Source organism: Bos indicus x Bos taurus, chromosome 13 (genome assembly GCF_003369695.1).
Source record: "Bos indicus x Bos taurus breed Angus x Brahman F1 hybrid chromosome 13, Bos_hybrid_MaternalHap_v2.0, whole genome shotgun sequence".
In the NCBI taxonomy this organism is placed as follows: domain Eukaryota; kingdom Metazoa; phylum Chordata; class Mammalia; order Artiodactyla; family Bovidae; genus Bos; species Bos indicus x Bos taurus.
Genome location: NC_040088.1, coordinates 16,333,432 through 16,357,684, shown reverse-complemented (window position 1 = coordinate 16,357,684; position 24,253 = coordinate 16,333,432). Strand labels below are relative to the sequence as shown.

General features: G+C 48.5%; 1 protein-coding gene across 1 annotated transcript in view; it reads right to left on the bottom strand.

Annotated features, from left to right (window-relative positions):
- The window catches only part of KIAA1755 (KIAA1755 ortholog), a 38,704-nt gene extending 16,869 nt beyond the window's left edge, over nt 1-21,835 (bottom strand). The window contains exons 1-4 of the mRNA XM_027558566.1: nt 21,549-21,835; nt 8,913-9,110; nt 3,525-4,854; nt 2,847-3,044 (exon numbers count right to left, since the gene is read on the bottom strand). Coding sequence (XP_027414367.1) covers nt 2,847-3,044; nt 3,525-4,854; nt 8,913-9,110; nt 21,549-21,551 — 1,729 coding nt within the window. The 5' untranslated portion in view covers nt 21,552-21,835. The remainder of the gene's footprint in view (nt 1-2,846; nt 3,045-3,524; nt 4,855-8,912; nt 9,111-21,548) is intronic.
- Nucleotides 21,836-24,253: the final 2,418 nt, after the last annotated feature.

Genomic DNA, 24,253 nt, shown 5'->3' with positions numbered 1-24,253 from the left:
CACACACATGAGCAGTGAGCACTTCGGTGGAGCCCCTTCTATAGGAACCTGCTCTGTGGCCTCTAGGCTTTGCCTGTACTAGTCCCTCTGTCTGGAATGCCCTTTCTCTTCTCCATCTGAACTCCCATTCATCCCTCAAGACCCAGTTCAAAAACTACTTCTTCAGAAAAGTCATCCCCAAAACCATCCTCCATGCGGAGGCAGCCTCACCCTCCTCTGGGCACCCCTTGCCCTGGGCACCTTGGGCAGAACAGAGCTCACAGAATGAGCTTTGGGATCACACAGACAGGAACTGAAGTCCCAGTTCTACACTGACTTGTTCTGTGTCCTTAGACAAGTCAGTGTGTTTCCTCATCTGTTAAATGGGGAGAATACAATACTGAGCGGATTAGGCTATTTCAAAGACTAAATGAAACAGTTCCTGAGAAACATTTAACACAGGGCAAGGGCCTCATAAACAGCAGTTGTAATAGCCATTATCTCTGTCCTCATCTCAGCCCCCATGTGGTGAGTGTGCATTCCACAGCTGACAGGTCACTATTTACTCTTTTTTTTTTTGGCCATACCACGCGGCATACGGGATCTTCCCTGACCAGGGATTGAACCAGTGCCCCCTGCACGCAGAGTTTGGACCGCAAGGGAAGTCCCACTATTTATTCTTGCAGACATCTAACCATGAGTTCTCCACAGACTATTTCCTGTTCCAGGAATCCAGACAGTGTGCCCCATGCTCCCCACAAGGGTCAAGAGTCTGAGGCCCAGGGGGTCAGCACAGTCTGTCTACACTGTGGGGAAGGGAAAGTCTAGCAGGGGGAAAGAGGCCCTGGCCACTGGAAACTGGGCCTGTCCTGCACTCTGGACTCACAGCCCTGACCCCCAGAGTCACCTCACTCAAGGCCACCCTTCAGTGAGCACTGTCGACTCCGTGCAGGTACAACCCTCCACAGTGTGGAAGTGTGGGAGACCCTTTGTAGCTCATGAAGCCTTCAACAAACTTAACCACCTTCGCAAGTGTTGCCTTACACACGGGTGCAACCATCTAGAACACAGAAGGATTGTGAGACTTTGTGAACAATTAACATGGGGGCGGGGCTTCCTAGATGGTGCTAGTGGTAAAGAACCCACCTGCCAATGCAGGAAACATAAGAGACGCAGGTTCAATCCCTAGGTAGGGAAGATCCCCTGGAAGAGGGCATGGCAACCCACTCCAGTATTCTTGCCTTGAGAATTCCATGGACGGAGGGGCCTGGCAGGCTGCAGTCCATGGGGTCGCAAAGAGTCAGACACGACTGAAGCAACTTAGCACCAACATAGGAACAAACAGCCTGAGCTTCAACAAAGATGACCAAGAAGACAGACAATGTCCTCCAGGAGTTTTAAAGTGACAGAGCAGGGACTGCCCTGGTGGTCCAATGGTTAAGAATCCGCCTTCCAATGCAGGGGACAGGGGCTCGATCCCTGGTTGGGGAACTAAGATCCCACATGCCACGGGCAACTAAGCCCCAGCACTGCAACTACTGAGCCCACGTGCTGCAGCTAGAGAGTCGCCCACAACAAAGAACCCACATGCCAGAACGAAGACTCGAGGCAGCCAAATAAATAAGTAAATATTTTTAAAAAGGAAAACAAAACAAAATGACAGATCAGTGTCCCCCCGGATACGTCCGCAGAAACTTAGATGTCTATGAAATAAAACAGACTTGCAGGACAGTCAGTTCCCAGAAAGCACAGTGGTTTCTCTTGCTTGGAGAACTCTGCACATGCTGTTCTCTGTGCCTGGAACACCATCCCCACCGTTTTACACAGATAACACCTACTCATACTACAGGACTGAGTTTCACGTTACTTCCTTCAGGAAGTCTTGCCTGACCTCTCCTCTACCCCAAGCAGCCCAGGGGCCTCTCGCACCTCCCAAAGTCCCCTGTAATGCCACAGAGTCACATTTTACTGTGAATTATAATAACCTACTGTAATAACCTGTTGAATTTACTCCCAGAATATGCTTCCTGAGAGCAGGCTTGGTTCTCTGCTGAAGCCTCAGTGCTAAGCCCAGGGTCTGACGCACAGTAGGTGCTCAATAAATCTTTATTGCAAAGATGAAAAAATGTTAAACAAGAGTGATAACACTCTCAGTACTGGATGACGTTGACACCCCAATCAGACCCCTGTTATCAGGTCAGAGCACTCATCCCCCAGAGGCTGTAGTTACAGGCTGTAAATTGGCCCAGAGATGTCCCCTTGTCTGAAGAATTGCCCTCCGCTGAACTGGGTCACGGGTTCACTTGCATCCTCATCCCAGGATCAGCCTGCTGCTGATGACTCACAGATCCAGGTGTACAACAGGTCAGCCCCTGAACCTTAAGATAGAACAATCTCTGTGATGTAATTCATGCTCCAGAGCTGCCCCACCCTCAGAGAATCAGGTCACATCCTGGCTTAGCTTCTCCCCTGCCTTGCCCTGCCTCCCTCACTCCCCTTCCCCTGAAAGCAACCTTCAGGAAAATAAATCACTACCCCAAGGATCCCTGTCTTAAGCTTTGCTTCTAGGGAACCTGACCTAAGACATTCACCTTGATGGCCTCACTGGAAGTAAGACAGATGGATGGATGGAGGGAGGGAGGGAGGAATGGATAGATGGATGAAGGAATACCTAGAAATTGCTTTAACCTCCTTCATTGGAAAGATGAAGAATCTGAGTCCCAGGGAGGCCTGGTCCAGAACACAGGCATCTAGGACCTTCCCTGCTCCCCCACACCCACCAACATCTGAAGATTCTCAGCCACCCCATCCCCACCCCCACCGCTCCCTCCCCTTCACCTCCACTCGCCCCTACAGCCCCTGAGGACCTGGCAGGCATGCAATCCTGGAATGGAATATCTCCACGCTCAGGGCCCCAATCCTGGGCTCAAGCCCCGGGGGGTCCTCGTCCAGAGCGGGGCTTTTTTCTGGAGGGCCGGCAGAAGCTTCTGGGAAGTCAGCCTTTTCCTCAGTCACTGGGTCTGAGTCAGCGTCTAGGCCAGATGTTTCGGTCTGAGTTGTTCCAGCTGCGGATAAACAACAAAGAATATTGCAGAAGATGGATTTTCCCAGGGAAAATGTTTTCTCACATTCTGCCTAACGATAAGCGCTTACAATATCGATCTCCTATGTGGCAGGCATTGTGCTGAGCTCCTTACTATTGGTGTTGTCTTTGAACTGCAAAACAACTCGAGGAGGCAGACGAGATCCTCACTGCACAGACAGGGAGACCTGGCCTTACAGAGGTTAAGTCATTGATCATGGTCACCCAGACAGTTTATGGCCAAACTGGGGTATAGACTCAGGCTGTCTCAACACAACCACAGAATCTTGCTCAATTACAGGCTCAAGAGACCTTAAGCTTCTTGACATGCCACCCCATGCTCTAAGCCCCTGAGATGGACCCAGCCCAGATGAATCTCGTCCCTGACATCCTACACCACCTTGTCACCTGATCACATCTAGAGAACAGTTGCCCTCTCCAGCTGAGCATGCAGGCATCTTACCTTTCCCTAAGCACTTGGCTCGGTTGGGTTTGGGTGAGTAGAGTGAACACAAGACTTTCCAGGGCCCATCATGCTGGAGTGAGGCTTTCTCTGGGGCCGCAGGGGCTTGCCTCTGCCCCTTTAAGAATGAGAATTTGAGCCCAGGAGTGGGCGACCCAGTAGAGGAAGTGTTTCGACCAGGGTTGGTCACAGGTTTGGCAAGTCTCCCATTGCCCTGTTTGGTCCTCTCTTCCATCTTGGTTTTGGAGGCTGGAGCAGCAAGAGGAGAAGCTGGGCAGAGCCGGGGAGAGGGTGCTTGTTTTGGTCCTGGCTTGAGCTGGACCACGTTCTCTGAGTTTCCCTGAATGCCCTGTGTCTTGGAGGCGGGTGGCTCTTCTGAGCCACCTGTCCCGAGGCCAGATGCACAATGCAGTGGGTTTACAAAGATGCTGAGGTATGGCTCTCGGGGCTGGTGTTCTGAGTCTTGGGTAGGGACTTTATCATTAGCCTTTCTCCCCAAGCCCCAAACACAGGGTTTCTCCCCCAAGCTTTCAGGCTTCTCACAAGCCCATTTTTCCAAGGAAGGCTCTCCATTGGCCCCTGACAGAGGAAGCATCCTTTGAGAGAAAGGGATTTCCTTGGTTCCAGATAGCTCTTCTGGTGTCCCCAAAGGACACCCACTGGGCGTCGCCACCTCCTTACTGGGAGACCCTTCTCTGCTCTCTTGGGAAAAGTCCAGAAGAGCCACATACTCTCCCTCCAGGTCCTCCACCCTGAAGCCCACCTCCCCAGGTCCAGCTTGCTCCACCTTGATGAGTCCTGGGTACTTGTTCCTGTGTGTCCTGCCCTTGCCCAAACTCTGGACAAGCAGCACCTGCCTGTCTGGGCACCTGGCCTGGTGCAGCTCTTGAGAGCTGCTCAAATCCAGTGCCTCTAACTGAAGGGACTCCCAGGCTGGGGAGAGGAGATGCACTGCTGGGGGTCTGTCATCCACAAACTCTGGGCTGGTTATCTTGGTCCAGGGCACAGGGGCCATGCCATCTTCTGAAGCTACCAGGCAGTTGTGTAGGGGACTGCCCTCAGAGTCACTGTTGATGGCCTCCAGCCAGGCTTGGGTGAAAAGTAAAGGATAGGATGACTCAGGGACAGGCTTCGTGTCCACTGTGCGGAGGTCCACAGAGAGGCACTTGATCGTGAGGCAGACGGACTGCTCCTCCCGGGGCTCGACTTGGAGGTAGAAGTCACCTTGGCGTAGTAAGAGGGGATTGAGGGGTGCCAGGTGGACCACAACCTCATCCCGCAGGCACAGTGGCCAGCCCTCGTGCAGAAAGAGGCGGTGTGAGTAGGGGGCCTGCAAAGAGGAGGAGACAGCATCAGAGAATCGGGCTCTGAAAGCCCCGCCCACGGGTTTCTTCCTTCCCTCTCCCAGAAGGAACGTTGAACAGTCGAGGACTCAGGTGAGGCAAGAAAGGTGCCTAGGACACAGCATCCAAGGAGGCCCCACTCTCAGCATCCTGCAAGTCACGCAGCCCCGAGAGGAGTGCCTCCTTAAACATTGGGCCCTCCATGCCTCTTGCTCCCCCTAGTCCTGGCCCTGACCTTGAAAATACCAATACTTGCTCACCTACTGGGCCAAGGGAGAAAAGCTCTGAGCGCCAGGCACCAGTTAGCAAGAGCCTTTTCCATGAGGATTGTCCTGCTGGCTGCCTTCTCCTTTCCAACCATCAAAACTCCTCTCAACCCAGTTCAAGTTGAACCCTCCACTTTAGGGCCAGGGAGACATGGGTTCCAAGGTCTGAATTGCTAACTTGTGCAAATGACATAATTTCTTTGAGCCTCAGCTTCCCTATTTGCAAATAGGAATAATGATTCATATTGGTATTATTAGGACTTTCCCATGTGGTAAAGAATCCGCCTGCCAATGCAGGAGATGCAGGTTCAATTCCTGGGTCAGGAAGATCCCCTGGAGAAGGAAATGACAACCCACTCAGGTACTCTTGCCTGGAAAAATCTCATGGATGGAGCTTGGCTGGCTGCAATCCAAGGAGTCACAAAGAATCAGACACAACTGAGTGACTGAGCTCAGATACCAATACACACATTGGTATTATTGGGTTGGTTTGAGGATTAAGTGAAATCATAAATACATGTATGTTTTTTTAAAAACAATGCAATGCATAAAATATAATATGTAGATGTTCGGGCATGCTCAGGCACTTAGTCGGCGCTGTGCAGGCCCAGTGTTCAACAGTGACACCTAGTGGCATCAACAGAAACAACAGCTCCACCAAACTGAAAACAGGTCTTTCTCTTCCTGACTTTTGGGAAAGAGTCTGATTCCCGCAGATCGAATAAGCTCCAATAATCTCATGTAATTTGGATGAGTGTATGGGAGACTTTTAGAGAATGACACTGAACTTCCTGTGAATCAAGCAGGTGTTTTCTGGAATTATGAATTGGGGGAATGATGAGATCTGACCATACCTGTACCTGCCTTGTTGATAAGCCAATTCATTTCAGTTACACGACAGATTTGGCTGTCTCCAAGAAACTTTCTATCCATAAACCACAAGTCTGTGCGTTATTTCACCCTCTTCATATAGTCCTCTGCTGTTTACAGCATCTTTCCCCCTCCCTCCACTTCTCAGTGAATGAGATGAAACAGCCGAGTGGTATTTTGCAAATAGCAAATCATCATAGAAATGACTGTTATGATCATCTTATTTGACTCACAGTAATTCAGGAGTGCAGGCAGTTCAGGAACTATCATTCCCACTTTACAGATGAGAAAATCAAGGCTCAGAGAGATGGTAAAAAAAAAAAAAAAAAAGCCTCATCATCACACAGCTGAAAAGCCGCAAAAGGAGGACTTGTGCTCACATTTAGAATCAGCCATATGTTTGTCTCCAGTCTCCCTAGGCTTCATTGATTGTGGCTGTCTGTCTGGGTGCTGGTGGTTACAAAGAAAGACTTTGAGGCCAGAGCATTCTTAGTTCATAGGGAGAAAGGAGACAGTGGTAAAGTAACAGCCAGCAGCTACTGAACAATTTCCTCATGCCAGGTTCTGTGCTAAGCTGTGTGTATCATCTCAGTGAGGTATGTACATCCTGTGTTATTAACATGCCTGCTTTCCTTATGAGGAAACTGAAGTTCAGAGAGGAGACACGGATCCCCCAACTTCACAGTGATGGAGACTGGATTTGAACCTTGGGCACCTGACCCCTGGGGGCATACATTAATTCCATGCCACCACTCCCTGCTCTGTGGTGACACAAATTCACCTATAATTACAATTAAAGTTGTCCATAAATTAAAATATAAAAAATCTAACTATTGTGATCTTTGCCCCCAGAATAAATGGGAAAGGAACAGTGCAAATGCAGTTTTAATGGCCAAATAAAAGAAGCTGGTAGATGTAGAGTTTATTAGGGAGAAGAAATAAAGATGGGGAACCACTGTGTGCGTGATCAGTGGCTCAGTCATATTCGACTTTTTGCAACCCATGGATTGTAGCCCACCAGGCTCCTCTGCCCATGGGATTTTTCAGGCAAGAATACTGGAGTGGGTTGCCTTTTCCTCCTCCAAGAGAACTTCCCGACCCAGGGATCAAACCTGTGCCTCCTACATTGGCAGGCGGATTTTTTACTACTGAGCCAGGAGGGAAGGATGGGGAGGATACAGCTTAAATAATGTCAACATGGATATGTGGAAATTGGCTGCAGTGTTTCAGCGAGACTCTTTCTTCTCGTCCAAGAACAGTGAATGTGTATGGAGCTATTTCTATGTGCTAGCCACTGTGCTAAGCACCTAGAATGAAATGACCTATTTCCTTCCAGTTCCAACCATCTCTTATTCTAGCCTCCTAAGCCTGAACTGCATTCAATTCTTTTCTATCACTGAAATGATGCACATAATTCCTCCATTTATTTCTGTTCCTGATATGCCAGGTCCCTGACAGATATGAGCAACTCAGGAAAGGCTAGTAGGACCTAAGATGCTCTTAGCAATTCTTGAGGCTAGAGCAGTTAGGGGTGGGCATTGAATAACAGAAGGGCAGAGCAGAATCAGCAACTCTGAAGGATGAGGGTAAGTTCCATGAAGCTTTTGGTCTCCAAAGACCTCTCCCTACCCTTTTCTTAAAACAATCTCCACCCTCTGAGCACAGAGGGAGGTATACGATTCAAGTCTGCAAAGTCCTCCTATCCATTCCTCTGGCTGCAATAATTGGTCCAAGGATAGACACAGGATCCAAACCTGGCCAATCCTGGTACCTCATTCCTCTTGTCTCAATGATTGGTCCAAGCACGGGTGGAAGGCTCAAGCCCAGCCAATCAGGATTCTCCCTTGTGGTTTTCTATCTGCAACTGATGGGGAAGAGTTCATTTTCTTCTTCAGAGTAGGGTTTGATCCTGGTGCTGCCCTGGGCTCCACCCTTGAGGAAACACCTAGCTTGTAAGAATGATCCTGACAAGCAGTAGAAGCAGAGACAAGAGACAGAGTCCTGAAGGGGTCTGATTAGTGGATCACCTCAGACTCATGTCAGGATCACCTTGTCCTGACCTAAGTAAGGATCTGTCATTTGCAGCCAATGAGTTCTGCCTAAAACACTTTTCTTTCCACTTTGCCTCAGGAGAGGGCTCCTTGAGATCTGGGTTTGAAGGAGTCTCATTGACTTTCCAGGTGGCTCAGTGGTAAAGAATCTTCCTGCCAGTGCAGGAGGCATGGGTTCGATTCCTAGGTCAGGAAGATCCCCTGGAGGAGGAAATGACAACCCACTCCAGTATTCTTGACTGGAGAATCCCACGGATAGAGGAGCCTGGCAGGCTACAGTCCATGGGGTCACAAAGAGTCAGACAAGCACTAGTATGTCTATTGCATCCTTAAACATTGAAGACATAATTAACCATTCATAGAATCCCTTCTTACTGAGCCAACCAGGTGCTCTCGGCGGTCCCTATTAATTGATCGAAGTTGGTATTCGTTCATTCATCACCCAGGGAGGAAAGCAAGAGTTCTGATGCCACAAGGGCTCCAAGGAAGGTCTGGGACATTCTCTACTATTTCTACTGAAGCTTCCCACTTGAGTCAAGATAGCCAGTTGATGTCCACAGTATCAATTCCTGGGGGCCAGAGAATCCACATGGATGCTTTACCCAGGCCTCCCTCCTTGTTATTTAAAGTGCAAATGTGATTGACTCCTAGATGTCAGAGGGCAAAGGCCCAAGGGACCTTCCTGTCCATCTATGGGGCTTAAGTCTTTTGGGGGGCAAGCAATTAACACCCGAAAACCATCCCACATCCCCAGTTCGTGCTCTTCAACAAGACACACACCAGCCCATTTCCTTCTCTGCTCACCTCCAGCCCTTCTGGGAGAGCTTGTACCCCGACCTCATGTCCCTTTCAACTTACACAGGCTGCTTCACGCACTTGTTCACACAGGCGCTTGGCAGGGATGAGGAAATCCAGGAGGAAGTTCAGTCCATCGCCCTGGAAGTCAGAATCCAGGAGACGGAACACCTGACCCAGGATGGTAGGTGCTGTTGCCTCAAAAGGGGGATAGAGGCCCGCCAGGGCGTGCTGGATGGCTGCATCCAGGGATGGGGGGTCCTGCGGGGAACAGGAGAAGAGGATGGAAGGTGATAGCAGCAATAACAATAAGAGTAGTGGCCACTTCCCAGGACCTTCCTGGCCCCATGTGACTAAGGTCCTGGCTAACTCTGACTTCCTCTGCTACCCCTTCCCACTCACACACCCCCTCCAGCCACACTGCTTTTCTTCCTGTTCTTCAAACACTAGGCAAAATCTCACCTCAGGGCCTTTGTACTGGCTGTTGCCTCTGCCTAGAATGCTCCTCCTTAAGACATCCTGATTCCCTCCCCTCCTGTAGCTCTTTGCTCGGTTATCATCTGCTGGTCCAAGGTAGAGTAGAACAAGGGAAGGCATTCAGGTCAGGGCCAGAAGGAAAGGGGTGGTCAACAATCCCAAATCTGGCTACTTAGCTGACCTGCAAGCCTGCAGTTTGAAGGTGAGCCACCAGCAAAGCCCAGCCTGGATCAGGCAAGCCCCAGCCATATGTGGACACATGAGTGATAATAAGTGGTTGCTGTTTTATACTACTTGTTTGGGGTGGTTTGTTACACAGCTATAACCAACAGATACAAGTTGGTATAATTGATACAAGCGCCCATATTCATATATGGGGGATGCCTTCCCTAGGTGTTTTTTGGGAACAGACCATCAACACATACCCTCCTAAGCCTACTCCTTCTCCACAACCCTACCTTAGTGATTGGCCCCCTCATCCAGTCAGACTCCTAAACCAGAAATCTGCTCATCATCTTGCCCCTTCCTCCTGCCTCTCCTGCCCACAGGCAACTGTCAACTGTATCCTATAGTCTTCTCATCTCCAACAGTTCACCAACCCACTCCCTCTGCTCTGTTCCCCTTCCTTGCCTTGATCCAGGTCCCCATCACTTCTTTTACTGAATCACATCGTCACTGGTTTCCCATCTCTAGTCTCCTTCCCAGCCATTTCTCCAACAGGACCCCAGGGTGATCTTTCTCAAATGCAAACCTGGGGGATTTCCCTGGTGGTCCAGTGGCTAAGATTCCACACTCCCAATGCAAGGGGCCTGGGTTTGATTCTTGATCAGAGAACTAGATCCTACATGCCGCAACTAACAATCTCGCTTCCCAGGTAGCTCAAACAGTAAAGAATCTGCCTGTAATGTGGGAGACCTGGGTTGGATCCCTGGATCGGGAAGATCCCCTGGAGAAGGGCATAGCAACCTACTCCAGTATTCTTGCCTGCAGAATTCCATGGACAGAGGAGCCTGGGGGGCTACAGTCCATGGGGTCGTAAACAGCCGGACACGTCTGAGCAACCAGCACCACCACCAACGATCTCGCATGCCACAATGATGATCGAAGATTCCATGTGCCACGATTAAGACCCAGCACAGCCAAATAAATATATATATATATTTTTTTTAATGCAAACCTAGCCTTGCAAGTCTCCTGCTCAAAACCTGCTCACAGGTTTCTCACTGGCTTCAGAAAGCAGCTAGCCTGGCCTCCAGCCTCACTATTCTCCCCAGGCTTCTGCCACAAGGACACAGCACTCTCTTCCTCACTTCCAGGCTTCGCACATGCTGTTCCTTCCTCCAGGGATGCCGCCCACCTCCATGCTCACTAAACTAACTCCTTCTCATATGCAACATCCCAGCCAGTCCATCATCTCTTCCAGACTTTCTCTGACCTCCCGCTCCCATCCCAGCTGGGTCAAGTGTCCCCTTTTCTCAGCCTCCATGGCGAACGCCACACTGATTTTGTCTCCCTTGGTGGAGCCCAGGCTCCCTGAGGACAGGAGTGGTATTCAGAATAACGCCCCCCACCCCCAAATGCCCACATTCTAATCTGTTGAACCTGTCACTAAATCCCCTTACGTGGCAAAGAGGAACTAAAATTGCAGATGGAATAAAAGTTGCTAATCAGCTGGATTTAAAATAGGGAGATTATTTTGGATTATTCAAGTGGGCCCAATCCAGTAACAAGCATCCTCAAAAGTGGAAGAGAATGCAGAAGAGGCAAAAGTCAGGAGGAAATGTGACCGTGGAAGAAGCATCCGAGAGAGGACATGCTGCTGGCTTTGAAAATGGAGGCAGAGCCAAGGAATGTGGGCGGCTCCAAGAAGCTGGGGAAGGCTAACGGATTCTCACTGAGAGTCTCCAGGAAAGAATGCAGCCCATCAACACCTTGAAGTGAGCCCAATGAGTTGGACCTGCTGATCTATAGAGATGCAAGATAACAAATTCATGTTGCTGTAGGCTAGTAGACTTGTGGTCATTTATTTCAGCAGCAACAGAAACTAACACAGCCAGCTCTGGCTCCTATTCATCTAGGGTCTTCGTTCCTGGCATAAAATGGGTTCTCAGTAAATGTGGAGGGATGAATAAAGTGTCCCTCTCTGAGTCACAGCTTTTCCACCTGTAAAATGGGCAAGTGGAACAAGGCCAGAGGTTCCCAACCAGGTCTGGTGGGATCCGTGGGTTGTGATTTTCAGCTCTTCAAAAGCCTGATGAAAGCCCTTTTGGTTGCCCCAGATTGGGTGCCGTTATGAGTCCATCTATTGTTGAGGGGTGTAAAGGAAGACGAGAATAAATAAGACTTCAACATAAAGAAGGCCTATCTAGGGCAGAAAAATCATTTTTCTAAATGAGGTCCCTGGAGATAGGGAATAAATAGAGACTTTGAGGAGAAGGAAAAATGCATTTCTCCATCCCAGAAAGATTCCAATGCCAGGAGGCTATAAAGCAAGGGATGCTAGCTCAGGGCATTTAGACAAGTGTCAGGGTCACTGCTGGGTCACCAGCACCCACAGAGCTGAGCGCAAGGGAGGCCCTCTACTGCTCTCTGTAGAACGAATGAAAGAATGTCTACAGCCCCCATTCTGAAGGAAGGAGGGTCCTGGCATGACAGCAGGAAGCTCAGAGGGGACACACCCCCACACACAGCAGTGCACAAGCCCAGGAGGCGCTATTTTCACACTAGCATGGGGATGGGGTTTGATTTCGAAGAACAAGGAAAAGCTCATCTGGCCTGGGGACCTCTCTCAATGCCTCCCCTGGCCAACACCCAGTAATCCCAATACCACCTCTCCTCCCTGGCCATCTAATCCTGAGGCCAGCAGTGGGGACAGGAAGTTGGGGGACCCTGTCTGACACCCATGAACACACAGACACCCTGACTCAGGCTGCCACCCGTCCCTCCCCTCTCCTAGGTCCTACTCTGCTGTGCTGCCTGGAGTAGGCGCTTCCTTGCCGGGCCTCGTTCCTCGTGGGCACATGGAGTTGGGCTAGCTATGTTTTGTTTTGTTTTTGGAAATTTAATCATTTATTGTCACCTTCATGAATATTAGCGTATCTGAATACCTTTTCTTTTTAATACCTTTTGTACTATCATCATTTACTACTTTTCTTCAAATCCACTCACTTTTTTTTTTTTTAATCTCTTGGTCACGCTTCAGGATTCTAGTTCCCAGACAAGGGAAGGAACGCACACTCCCTGCCGTGGAAGCGTAAAGGCTTAACCACTGGACCACCAGGTAAGTCCCTCCGCTTATTACTTCTTAAAAACTTACATACATAATTGCATCTTTTTAAAAAAATCATTTATTTATTATTTTCAGCTGTGCTAGACCTTTGTCGATTTGTTTAGCCCTGCCATTTATTGGTCACGTGACCTGGCAAGTTACTTAACTCTCTTTGCTTCCATTTCCTCATCTTTAAAGCTGGAGACTATCATCCTACCTGCGTTAAAGAGTTGAGACAGGTTGAGTGAGAGAGTACACGTAGATTCTCTGCCAAAGTCTAGCACTTAGTAAGCACTTTAAACGACAGCCATCACTGCTTTTTTTGTAGTCAGGTTACAATTATTATTATATCACTACTTTAAATGGAAAAATCAATATAAGTTGGCCTAACTAGAATGTAACTCCAAAAATAAACCAAAGATGCATTGGGTAGTTTTTATATTATTTTATTGATGGGAGGGATTGGGGGCAGGAGGAGAAGGGGACGACAGAGGATAAGATGGCTGGATGGCATCACTGACTCGATGGACGTGAGTCTGAGTGAACTCTGGGAGTTGGTGATGGACAGGGAGGCCTGGCGTGCTGCGATTCATGGGGTTGCAAAGAGTCGGACATGACTGAGTGACTGAACTGATACTTATTTTTTCAATGTATTGAAATATGTATTCGTTTATATTTATTCATAAGTATATTTACATGTATTATTATAATAGCCATATATATGTATATCTCATGTAACTGTGTGCTCAGTTGCTTCAGTCATGTCCAGCTCTTTGTGACCTATGGACTGTAGCCTGCCAGGCTCCTCTGTCCGTGTGATTGTCCAGGCAAGACTACTGGAGTGGGTTGCCATGCCCTCCTCCAGGGAGTCTTCTCAACCCAGGGATTGAGACCTCAAACCCGTGTCTCCTGCATTGCAGGTAGATTCTTTACAACTGAACCATTGGAGAAGCCCCTCTGTAAGTGTATATTTATGCAAATAATTTAATATATAACTATAAAATAATTACACATTTATTATATAAAATCTATTTTTACTATTCAATTTCCATAAAAATAAACCATTTAAAAAAAAAAGAGTAATGGATTTGCATAGCAACTATACTTCAGTAAAATTTAATTAAAAAAAAAACAAAAGGTAATTGATAAACAGCTAGGTCCTGCTGTGTAGCAGAGAGACCTACATTCAGTACCCTATGGTAGGACTTCCCTGGTGGTCCAGTGGTTAAGAATCCACCTGCCAACCCAGAAGACATGGGTTCAATCCCTGGTCCAGGAAGATCCCGCATGCCATGAAGCAATTAAGCCCCTGCACTTCAACTCCTGAGCCCGCATGCAGCAATACTGAAGCCCGTGTGCCCTAGAGCCCGTAGCCACGACAGCACGAAGTAGGGAAGAGAGGCCACGACAGTGAGAAGCCACAGCCAAACAGGAGCCCCTTCCCTGCTCACACAACCAGAGAAGGGCTGTGCACAGCAACAAAGACTCAGCACAACCAAAAATAAAAACAGTAAATAAACTTCTAAGAAAGCAGCGCTTGCTTTAAAAAATATCCTCTGGTAAATCACAATGGAAAATAATAAAAAGTGTGTATATATGTATAACTGAACCACCCTGCTGCACAGCAGAAATTAACATAACATTGTAAGTCAACTATATTTTTAAAAAATATTGAAAACAAACAGTAAACAATGAAAACAAATACTGCCATTAAATTCTAGGGATATTTGGTGACTTCCTGAAGGTCAGAACACTCTCTGATCACCACACTCTCGAAAGGTGTTAAAGACATCTTTTCACAGAGGGAGGCTTACTCCCTGGGTGCTCAGATCAGAGGACAGTTTGAAAGAGACAGACTCTAACCACACTATTCCACGTTACTTAGTTTCACTCTAGGACCACCTGTGACTCAACTACAGTCTGCATCCCAATGTCTGGGGGAAAAAAAATGATGAGCCTCAGTTCCCCATCTGTAAATATGAATTCTAGTCCCCTGCCTGTCTTGCTCAGATGACTATTCTGGACATAGAAGGAGATAAGGGATGTAGGAAGTCATAAGAAAAGTAAAAGTTGTTGCTGTTGTTGTTACTGTTATTAATTGTTATTTATTTTTACTCATTCTGTCGAACAAAGCTCAAGTCCTGGCCTCTATATGAAGACATCTGGTCCCTTCCCGAATCCACAAGGGTCACCCCCATACTAACAACAGTTTCCAGGCACCTACTGTGAACCACACTCTCTACTCACACTGCTTGGCCACACACAACCATCCTAGGGGCAAAATAGGAACATCCCATTTTGCAGATAAAGAAACTGAGGTTGATCTGGCCCAAGGTCACAGAGAAGGGGAGAAAAAGCCAGGATCCAACCCAGGTCTGGGAGGGTCAAATCCACCCTCTGCCTTATCACTGGGAGTCTGCCTTGGGGCCCCCAACAGCCACCAGACTTGGGGGCACCCTTCCCAGCTGTCTTGCCCTGTTTCGAGTGGGGCCTAAAGACTCTGTTTACCTCTCACGGTCAGAGGCTTGTAGCCTGGGAGGCCTTGGCTTTTACACATTGGCTCAGCTGGCCGCACACTCTAACCATATATGGAGCAGCCAGTAAAAAGGAAGAATGTTCTAAGTTAACATGATTCTGAGCTCTTGGCCAGAGCACTACCTGCTACAGGCCTGAACCCCAGGGGCTCATAAGCTGTCCAAGTATTGGGGGAAGCACACAGTGACGGGGCCCAGGCAGCTGCAGAGAGGAAAATTGGCCATTCTCCACTCAAAATCAACCGAGCAGCCCAGCCTGGGACCACAGGAACCCAAACACCGTCGGCTAGACATGGGCCCCTCAAAATGATTTCCGTGAAACTTAATCAACATGTTTCCATTCCTCCCCTGTGAGCACAGCCTGGCTGCACCTTTAACTGCTCCTCGACAGAATCTGAGGCAGGAGACAGCCTGAAGCTGAGAAAGAAGAGGGTGTCACCGCCCAGAGCCTGTCTGTAGCCCTCCAGCCCCCTCCCCTGTGACCAAGTGCCAGAGATGGAAACACCAATGGGCCTGGCCGGATCGGCCCGCAAGGCTGGCACCTGTACAATGCTCACAGACCTTCTGGAATGACCCATGGTACCTTGTATGATGCCAAAGGACAGAGAAGAGTGTCTGTTCCCGGCAGTCTTGTCTGGGCATAAGACGAGCGGGGAGTATGGGTGTTTGTAAATTTCTGATCAATGTCTTTGCAAAGAGCCTCTATTATTATTGTAATCTTAAGTCTTGTCTTTATCAAGTAAGCAAACAGAAAGTGCACAGGCTTCCCTGGTGGCTCTGACAGTAAAGAATCTGCCCACGATGAAGGAGATCTGGGTTCGATTCCTCAGTTGGGAGGATCCCCTGAAGAAGGGAATGGCAACCCACTCCAGTATGCTTGTCTGGAGAATTCCATGGACAAAGGAGCCTGCTGGGTCGCAAAGAGTCGGAAATGACTGAACAGCTAACACAACATAAAAGGCACAGGTTGATGCATTTTTAACTCTGTACATACCCCTGGAACCACTACCCGAATCGAAAGGTCAAGATTTCCACGCCCCTCCCTGCAAGAAAGAGGTCCCCACCCAGACCACTCTCCTATTCCAGCGGTAAGTATTCTTGTGACTATTAGAATTTTTTTAAAGAAAAATTCCCATGCAGTGTGGTCTCCACTGTGTAAAAATGTGTGTAAGCTGAGAGGCCATCAAATAAAGTGTTAACTGTAGTTACCCCTGAGGGCTGTGAGGGGCAGGGGCTTGTAAGTCGCAGTTTTAATTTTCCTCCTCAGTCGCTGGATTTTCCGAACACTCTGTAACTAGCCTGTAGAGATTTTATAATTGGGGGGCGGGGATATAAAAGTGTGATTGTGTGTGTGTGTTTCTAAGTCTGGTTCCCTTTTTAAATGGTCTCACCAGCTGTGGTTAGCTGGGCCGTTTGAGAGGTGGGCTGAGCTCTTAAAGGTCCAGCTTTACGCATTTGCTCCGACAGGCACAGTAAATTTTAGCATCACCTAGTATCGGCACCTCCAAGCTTGGGAAAAGAGAGGGTGGAGGAAAGCTGAGGTAAGCAGTATCCTCAGGCTACGACCTTCAACCCCTACTCCCCTCTGTGGCAGAAATGCCAAGGGAAGATGAGATTCCACCGTTGACTCACCGAGTCATCTTGGCTTCAGTTTCCCCATCTGTAAAATGGAAGCATTGGGCTTATCTATCTCCAAGGCCATTCCAAGTGGGGCCTTTCTAGAATTCAAGGTATAATCAGATCCAGGAAGGATTGGACCTGGCATGTGGTTTCCCAATGGGGTCAGTTAGCCCACAGGTAGTGAGAAAGTTCACAAAGGGCTGTCTCATCCATTTTCCTACTCAGGTCCAGGGAAGGTCTAAACCAGCAGCCACAGATGCAAATGCCTACAGAGGCCTGAGAGTTGACATGGAAGACGGAATTGGTCTCTGTGTGAGAAAATAACCCCTCTAGCCCTTTGGCGAGTGACCCCTTATGGTGGGCCTCAGAATCAGGGAAGCCGTAGGGAGCTGTGGCTCCTGGGGCACATGCCCCATTTCATCAGCTCCAGCCCAGTGCTGCCTTTGCCCAGCATTGCCAGATCCACTGACATTTTAGTAAAACCTCCCAATATTTTAAAGTTTGGCCAAACCGAATACATCTATGAGCCTGATGCAGCCTGGTGGGTATCAAGCTGTGACCACCAGGCTCAACTACCTGGGACCCACCCCTTGAACTCCTCCAGGCAGGAAAATCTAACCAGTGTTCTGTTGCTCTGGGTGCCAGGAAGTTATTGCTCACATCCATCTAAAGCTTCTCCTGCTTTGAATCCTTTTTAGTTTTGTGTGGGTGGAAGTATGAGTGAGAATTGGCTCCTTATTAAAAAAAAAAAAAAACTTTCAGAAACTGGAAAAACAACTCAGATGCAGTGAACTAAAAAGCAAGTGGGAGTCAGCAGGCCCACGTTCAAGTCTAGCTTTGTTGTGTATCATCTGTGTGATCTTGAGCAATTTGGTTCACCTCTCTGGGCCTTAGTTCTGTGTTTGTTCCTTTCCCTCCTGGCCCTTTTGTCTCTGCCCTGGGGTTCATCTCCCACCCAAACCACATAAGGTTAATAACTATTATAACTAGGGCTTCTTCCTACTGAGCAAGTCTTCTGTGGCATGTCTTATGCTAAAAAATTTCCATACATTCTTTTATCTCATCTTCTCAACATTCTATGGGATGGGTATATTTATTCCCATTTTACAGATTAAGAAACTGAGCCCAAGTCAATGGTAGAGCCAGCATATGAACCTGCCCACATAACTACCAGTTCTTCTGCCTCTTCCCCAGGCTCCCTGCCACCTGTCTAGGCTCCCCTTTGGCCATGATGGTCTTTCTAACACACAGACTCAACTGTACCTTCCACTGTTCAACTATCTTGAGAAGCTCCCCAATGCCTGAGCAGCTCATCCTGGCATTGAGTGAGTGAAGTAGCTCAGTTATGTCCGACTCTTTGCAACCCCGTGGACTGTAGCCTACCAGACTCCTCCCTCCATGGGATTCTCCAGGCAAGAATACTGGAGTGGGTTGCCATTTCCTTTTCCAAGCCTGGCATTAGTGGCCCATTAATCTCCCCAGAATCCCCTTCCTATGTCTAATACACAATACACCCTAGCTCAGGGCTTCCCAATGACCCATGTATCTCATTCATGAGTTTTTCTTACTGTTCACCTAGCCTAATTTATTGTTTAATATCCATTATTTATGGGGTTGGCCAAAAAGTTTGTTTGGGTTTTCCCAAACATTTTGGCCAGCCCAATACTTCCTATTCATCTTTCTGTCAATTCATTCTCAACTTGAATTTATTTGTATTTATTATCATGTGTTCCTGCTTCTTGCCTGGAGAATCCCAGCAACAGGGGAGCCTGGTGGGCTGCCGTCTATGGGGTCGCACAGAGTCGGACACAACTGAAGTGACTTAGCAGCAGCAGCAACACTCATTAAGATGAAAAGCTGTAAAATGAGAAATGCTCATCTAAGTGCCATCGAAGTCTCCCCTTCCAGGACCCTTTGTGGAGTCCCCACTTTGGGAAGCACATCCTGAACTCCCACAAGCTCCTCCCCAGACTGGGTGAGCTCTTCCTTCAGAGCCCTACTCCACTTGCATTTTTTTTGGGGGGGGGGGGGCTGCTGGTGGAAATCTTAGTTCCTTGACCAACGATTGAACCCAGGGCACTGAAAGCCCTGAGTACTAACCACTGGACCACCAAAGAACTCCCCCGACCCGTAACTTTAATTTTTTCATGATATATGTGCTTCCAGGCAAAGTGATGGACTCAACTGCTCATCATTCAGCACAGAATTCCCAGGGAGTGGTCTGCCTTCCCCATTGACTGCAAGCCCCCCAGGCAGGGACCAGGGCTGACTCATCTCCAGGCCCTGATCCTTACACAGGGCCTGGCACACAGTAGGTGCTTTGGAGGACCACCCACCATTGCAAAGATAGGTACTTCGCAATGTTGAGTGAATTGAATTGGACTCAACCAGCATTTTTCAAAGCATGGGGTGGGATCACAGGTGGCCCATGGGATGATCTGGGGGGACATGAACTTGATGTGAAATCACAGTAAGAAAGTTATTCTAATTCTCTCCCAGTCCTCTTTATGAGACCAAAGAGAAAGCTCAGTGCCAATATACCTGGAACACCTCTCAGACACTTAGCTACTACTTCTTTTAAGAGAAAGAAAATAGTCCTAGGCTTAGAATCATCTACATCCAACTTGATCCAGCCACAATTTTCTAATATATATTCACTTTCATTGCATTTATTTGTTCAGTTACTTTCTATTAATGACAATGAATACTGATTTTTCATGGGCATAAGATTTCCTATTTAAATATATTTTTAAACTTACAAAGTAGTTGATTTCAATAAAATATTAAGTAAATAATAAGTAGTACATTTTGTAATTTCTTTACACCTTATCCAGTAAGTAGTTATGCAAAAATTATTATAATGATATGGAAATTTAAGAAATGTGGGACCAGGTAAGCCCTAAGCCCCTGTCATAAGATTCTGTGACCTTGGGCTGCCCAGAACACTAAATGGCCATTAATCAAATCACCCCACAAACATTACAGCTGTGATGGGTGCCAGGATGTAGAGATACATAGCATGCTAGAGTGAAAGGCAGAAGATTCGGGAAAGACTTTCCTGAGGAGGTGACATCGGGTGGAGACACACAGGATGAATAGGAATTCATTTAGAGGAAGGTGTTCCACCTGGAAGGAGCAGTTGTGCAAAGGCCCCGTGGCAGAAGAGAGCACGAAACATGAAAACTCGAAACCAAAGTCAGAGCGGCTGGAGTACGCTGACTCCAGAAAAGATGGGCAAGTGGCAACCTTTAATATTTAAAGACAGAGATAAGCGGAAAATCCATCCCTCACTCCCATTCAGGAAAGAATTGTTCACCCTTTGAGAGGAGCCACTCAGTGTCTGAGCCTTGATCTGAGGTGTCTGCGGCCCAGCAGGGCATCTGGATTCTAAAACAAATAACTGCATTAAGTCTGAAGCCAGAAAAAATGGCTTTGGGGTGGCCAAGACCATCCAGTGCAAGTTCAGAATTCAGGGTGTCCTAATTGCCACTTCCTGATAGAGTGACCCTTAGGCAGTCACTTAAGTTCCCAGAGCTTTGGGTCTCCATCTGTGGGGTGGAGATACAGCAGGTTTACTGTTGGAGGAGGTGTGAGTTACATGATCTCCTGTATGTAAATTGCCCAGCTCAGAGACTTGCCTGTGGTGAGAGGTGAAGATCTGTTAACTTATGATGACTATTGCCAAACAGCTCCAAGAGCGACGTGTGTGTACACCTGCCCTGTGGTACGTGGATTTAGGAGTCTGGTTTTACAGTATGTCTGTGGTGTATATGCAGGTGATTATGCTCATATTCTAGCAACCTGGGGGAGCAGGCATACAAGGCTCGGGTTCAAGAGGGCATGTGTGTTCAGCGGTGTGAGAATGTTTGCATGCTCTGTGTGTGTATGTGTGAACCTGTCTGTATAGAAGTCTGCATGTGCACAAATTCAACTGACACAGATTCAACCTCATTCATCACAGGGATTAAAGTTGTGACCTGTCCCTGGAGCCCTTTTCCAAATCCCCACCACTTCTGTGAACCAGCCCGGGGCTCCTGGCTGAAACTGGGCTGAGATTCCTTGAAAACAAGCTTTTCTTTCATTCTGTTTCCAGATATTGGCACAAACACACACACACAGCACCCCAGCCTTCTCAAGGTGCCAGCTCCGAAAGACATGGCATGGGGGGTATAACCCTCCCTTCTCTCTCTCCCACTCCCCTAGGCCTACCTCCCCACCCAGTTCCCATGGGAGCACTTCCTCTTGGACCAATGAGTAGACCTGACTTTGTTTCTTTGAGTCGAAAGCAGCAACACCACGCCAAGCCTGGGTGAACAAGTCCCTCCTCTCCCCTTGGTACCCTAACCCACCTTGCCCTGTGGTGCCCAACTGGGCTAAGAGGGGACTTGAACCCTTTCCCCATCCAAACACAGTGACAACAATGCACATATCTGACCCTCAGCCTCAGGTCTGAAATGTAACACCACCCCAAGTTTGTCCAGGGTTCAGAGCTAGGTTTCAGCTCTGGTCTGTGCAATGGGATGGTGCAGTATCAGAGTTTACCAAACATCCAATCTTAATGCATCCACTTCACACAAGGACAGAAGCAGGTCCAGAGAGGAGGGAAGGAAGCCATCGCCAGAGATGGGTTTCTGCATCCTCCACCCCACCCCTGCTGGTTGGGGCAGTTAAGCACAGACCTCTGGCCAGGAACTGAAGGTGGTCTCAACGTAAAAGGAATCTGCCTTGGACATCCCTCTCTAGGGCTGTGCCCATCAACAGGGGACAGAGCAAGGTGGTCCAGGCCTTGGCAGGAGTTACCATGGTGACGGGGTACAAGCTTCGGCGGCGGCGGCTGCTCCTCTCCCGGGTGACTCTCAGAGGGTCCGGTCCGCGCGTCGGTGCCTCAGTCTGTCGGATGCAGCCTCAGACCCTCCGCCTAGCCCTGGATCGGGCGGGGTGGGCTGGCCCCCGGACGCCGCCGACCCCGCCTCATCTGCGAGGGGAGCCGGGGATTCGGGCAGAGAGACAGAGTGGGTGCAGGAGAGACGCACGGTGATTGAGACTGGAGACAGAGACAGAAGGGGAGAGCCGCGGGCGGAGAGGGCCGGGCCACCACCGAGGGCGGCCGCAGGGGTGGGACGGGCGGGGCGGGGGCTGCTCCCCGCGTGGGACCCGGCGGCCGACGGCGGCCCCTCGGAGCCGGCGCCTTGCCCCCGCCCCGCCCGCCGCCGCCTGTGATGAGAACCAGACGCCCCCCTCCCGGCCCAGGGCCGCGGGCTGCCAAGGGGAATTTGATCTGGCCCTGTTCCTCACTCCTCCCGCCGCCGAGCTCCTGCCTCAGTCATCTTGCACCCCGCCCACCCCAGGAAGCGCCCATTGTACAGACTGACAGAACGAGGCTCTGGCGCTGTCCTGTTGCTCGGTGAAGTGAACCTCGTCTACTTGCCAGCTGGGGGATTCCAGCAAGTCAGGAGCTCTCGCAAATCAGTTTCCTCATCTGTAAGATGGGGATGATGATGGTGGTAGTGATGATAATGGTGACAATGGTGACGATAGTACCTACCTCTTAGATTTGGTGGCAAGAATTATGTCCCAAGGCCTTTCCCCTGTGAAGCCCACCCATGCTTCACCAGGACCACCCAACTCAAGGCTTAGAGGAGATGGCGGTTGTGAGTACTAGTCTTATTTCTCTCAAATAGTGACCGGTTTTGTGACTGTGGCCAAACAACTGTTCCCAGCTAAGCTTCAGTTTTGGAGGGAGACTGGGAAACTAGATGATAGCTAGTTATTCTTGTTGGGTGACTCTGGGATTCATCCAGTCCTTTATCAAACATTGTACCATGCACTGAGCCATAACAAGACAGAGCCCCTGTCCTTGGGTAATGTACAATCTAGTGCGAAAGACAGGCGTAAAACACAAAAAAGTAATACCTGAGTGTGTGAACTGCTAAGAAGGAAACAGACAAACGTTAATGCTGGGCACAGTAGGGGGATCAGCCTAGAGCTGGTGGTTTAGGAAGGGGGAGAGAAGCCTAGATCTGAAAGAGGGGAAGAAATTAGGTGAAGAGTAGAGATGGAGTGGGAGAATCAGAGTTCCAGGCAAAAGGAACAGCATGTACAAAGGCCCTGAGGTAATACTAAGCTTAAAGAAGTTGGGACTAAGCAAAGAAATGAAAACGGACAAGTATAGTAGTAAGGGTTTAAGTTCAAAGTCCAAGCATCATTCACAGCCCATCTCCCAACCCACATAAGTCAACCAGTCTTTTTGCAGAAAGTATCCAAGCTAGGAGCCATCTCATCTTGTTTGTATAACTTTTACAAGTCCCTTTACATCCCTGGACTTCTGTTTGTTCGTTGTTAATTCAGGACTAAGAATCCCCTATTTCTAATAGCTCCAGCCCGGGGGATCTCTTGATGGTATGTATTCAGCAGTCAAATCCTCTCCAACCCGAAGAAGCCGGTCTGGATGGTTTTGGTATCATTACTCCAGACTCGAGCTTTGGAGAGAACAGACTTGTTGATATCAGGTGGCAGGATCCTGCTGGAAGTTGAGGGGATCGTAGGCTGGAGGTTCTAGAGTTCCAGCTTTGCAGGGAAACAGAATTGACATGACATCTAGTGTTCAGGATTTGCAGGCAATGGAGACTGATTGTGAGTTAGGCAAAAAAATGAAGGATTAGTGGAGTATGGGGTGCTCACAGAATCAGTGAGAAGGCCAGAGTCCATCCTCTGAAACATACAAGGTAAGTGGGATGGTCCTGGCAGGAATGAGTTGTAAACTCTTGATGACCGATGGAATTACATCAACACAGACAAACACGATGTAAATTCTATTATTGTCCTCATTTTACAGGTGAAAAAAACCTGAGATAATGAGAAGTTATGCAGTTTGTTCAAAGTTGGATAGGAGTTAACTGAGGAAACCAAAATTGGACGTACTCAATTATGTCCAATTTTTTGTGACCCCATGGACTGTAGACCACCAGGCTCCTCTGTCCATGGGATTTTCCAGGCAAGAATACTGGAATAAGTAGCCATTTCCTACTGCAGGGGATCTTCTCGACCCAGGGATCAAACCTGTGTCTCTTGCATCTCTTGCATTTGTAGGTGGATTCTTTACCACTGCCCTACTTGGGAAACCAAAATTGGACAAGGCTGTCCATTTCTAGGAATAATGGTATAAACTAGCTCCTTTTTGCTACCACAATGAATCCCAAACTGTGTATCTCTCCCTGACAGTTTTGTGTATCTCCCCTTGACTTAAAAGAGAGATTCTCATTGGGCCATGTGCCCAAGGTCCCACCAACCCCGAACATCTCAGATCAATGGGTCACCCAAAAGAAAATTAAGTTGCATACAAAGGGTGGGAAGGGATCTGAAATGGCATATAAACCACAAGTACGCTCTTTATAAAGTCCATTGCTTGGCTCCACTGACATCCTTGGCCACTTTATTCCCATCCCATATTCTTCCAAAAATACTTTCTATTTTATGGTTCAATTCCACATGCAACCGTAAATGTA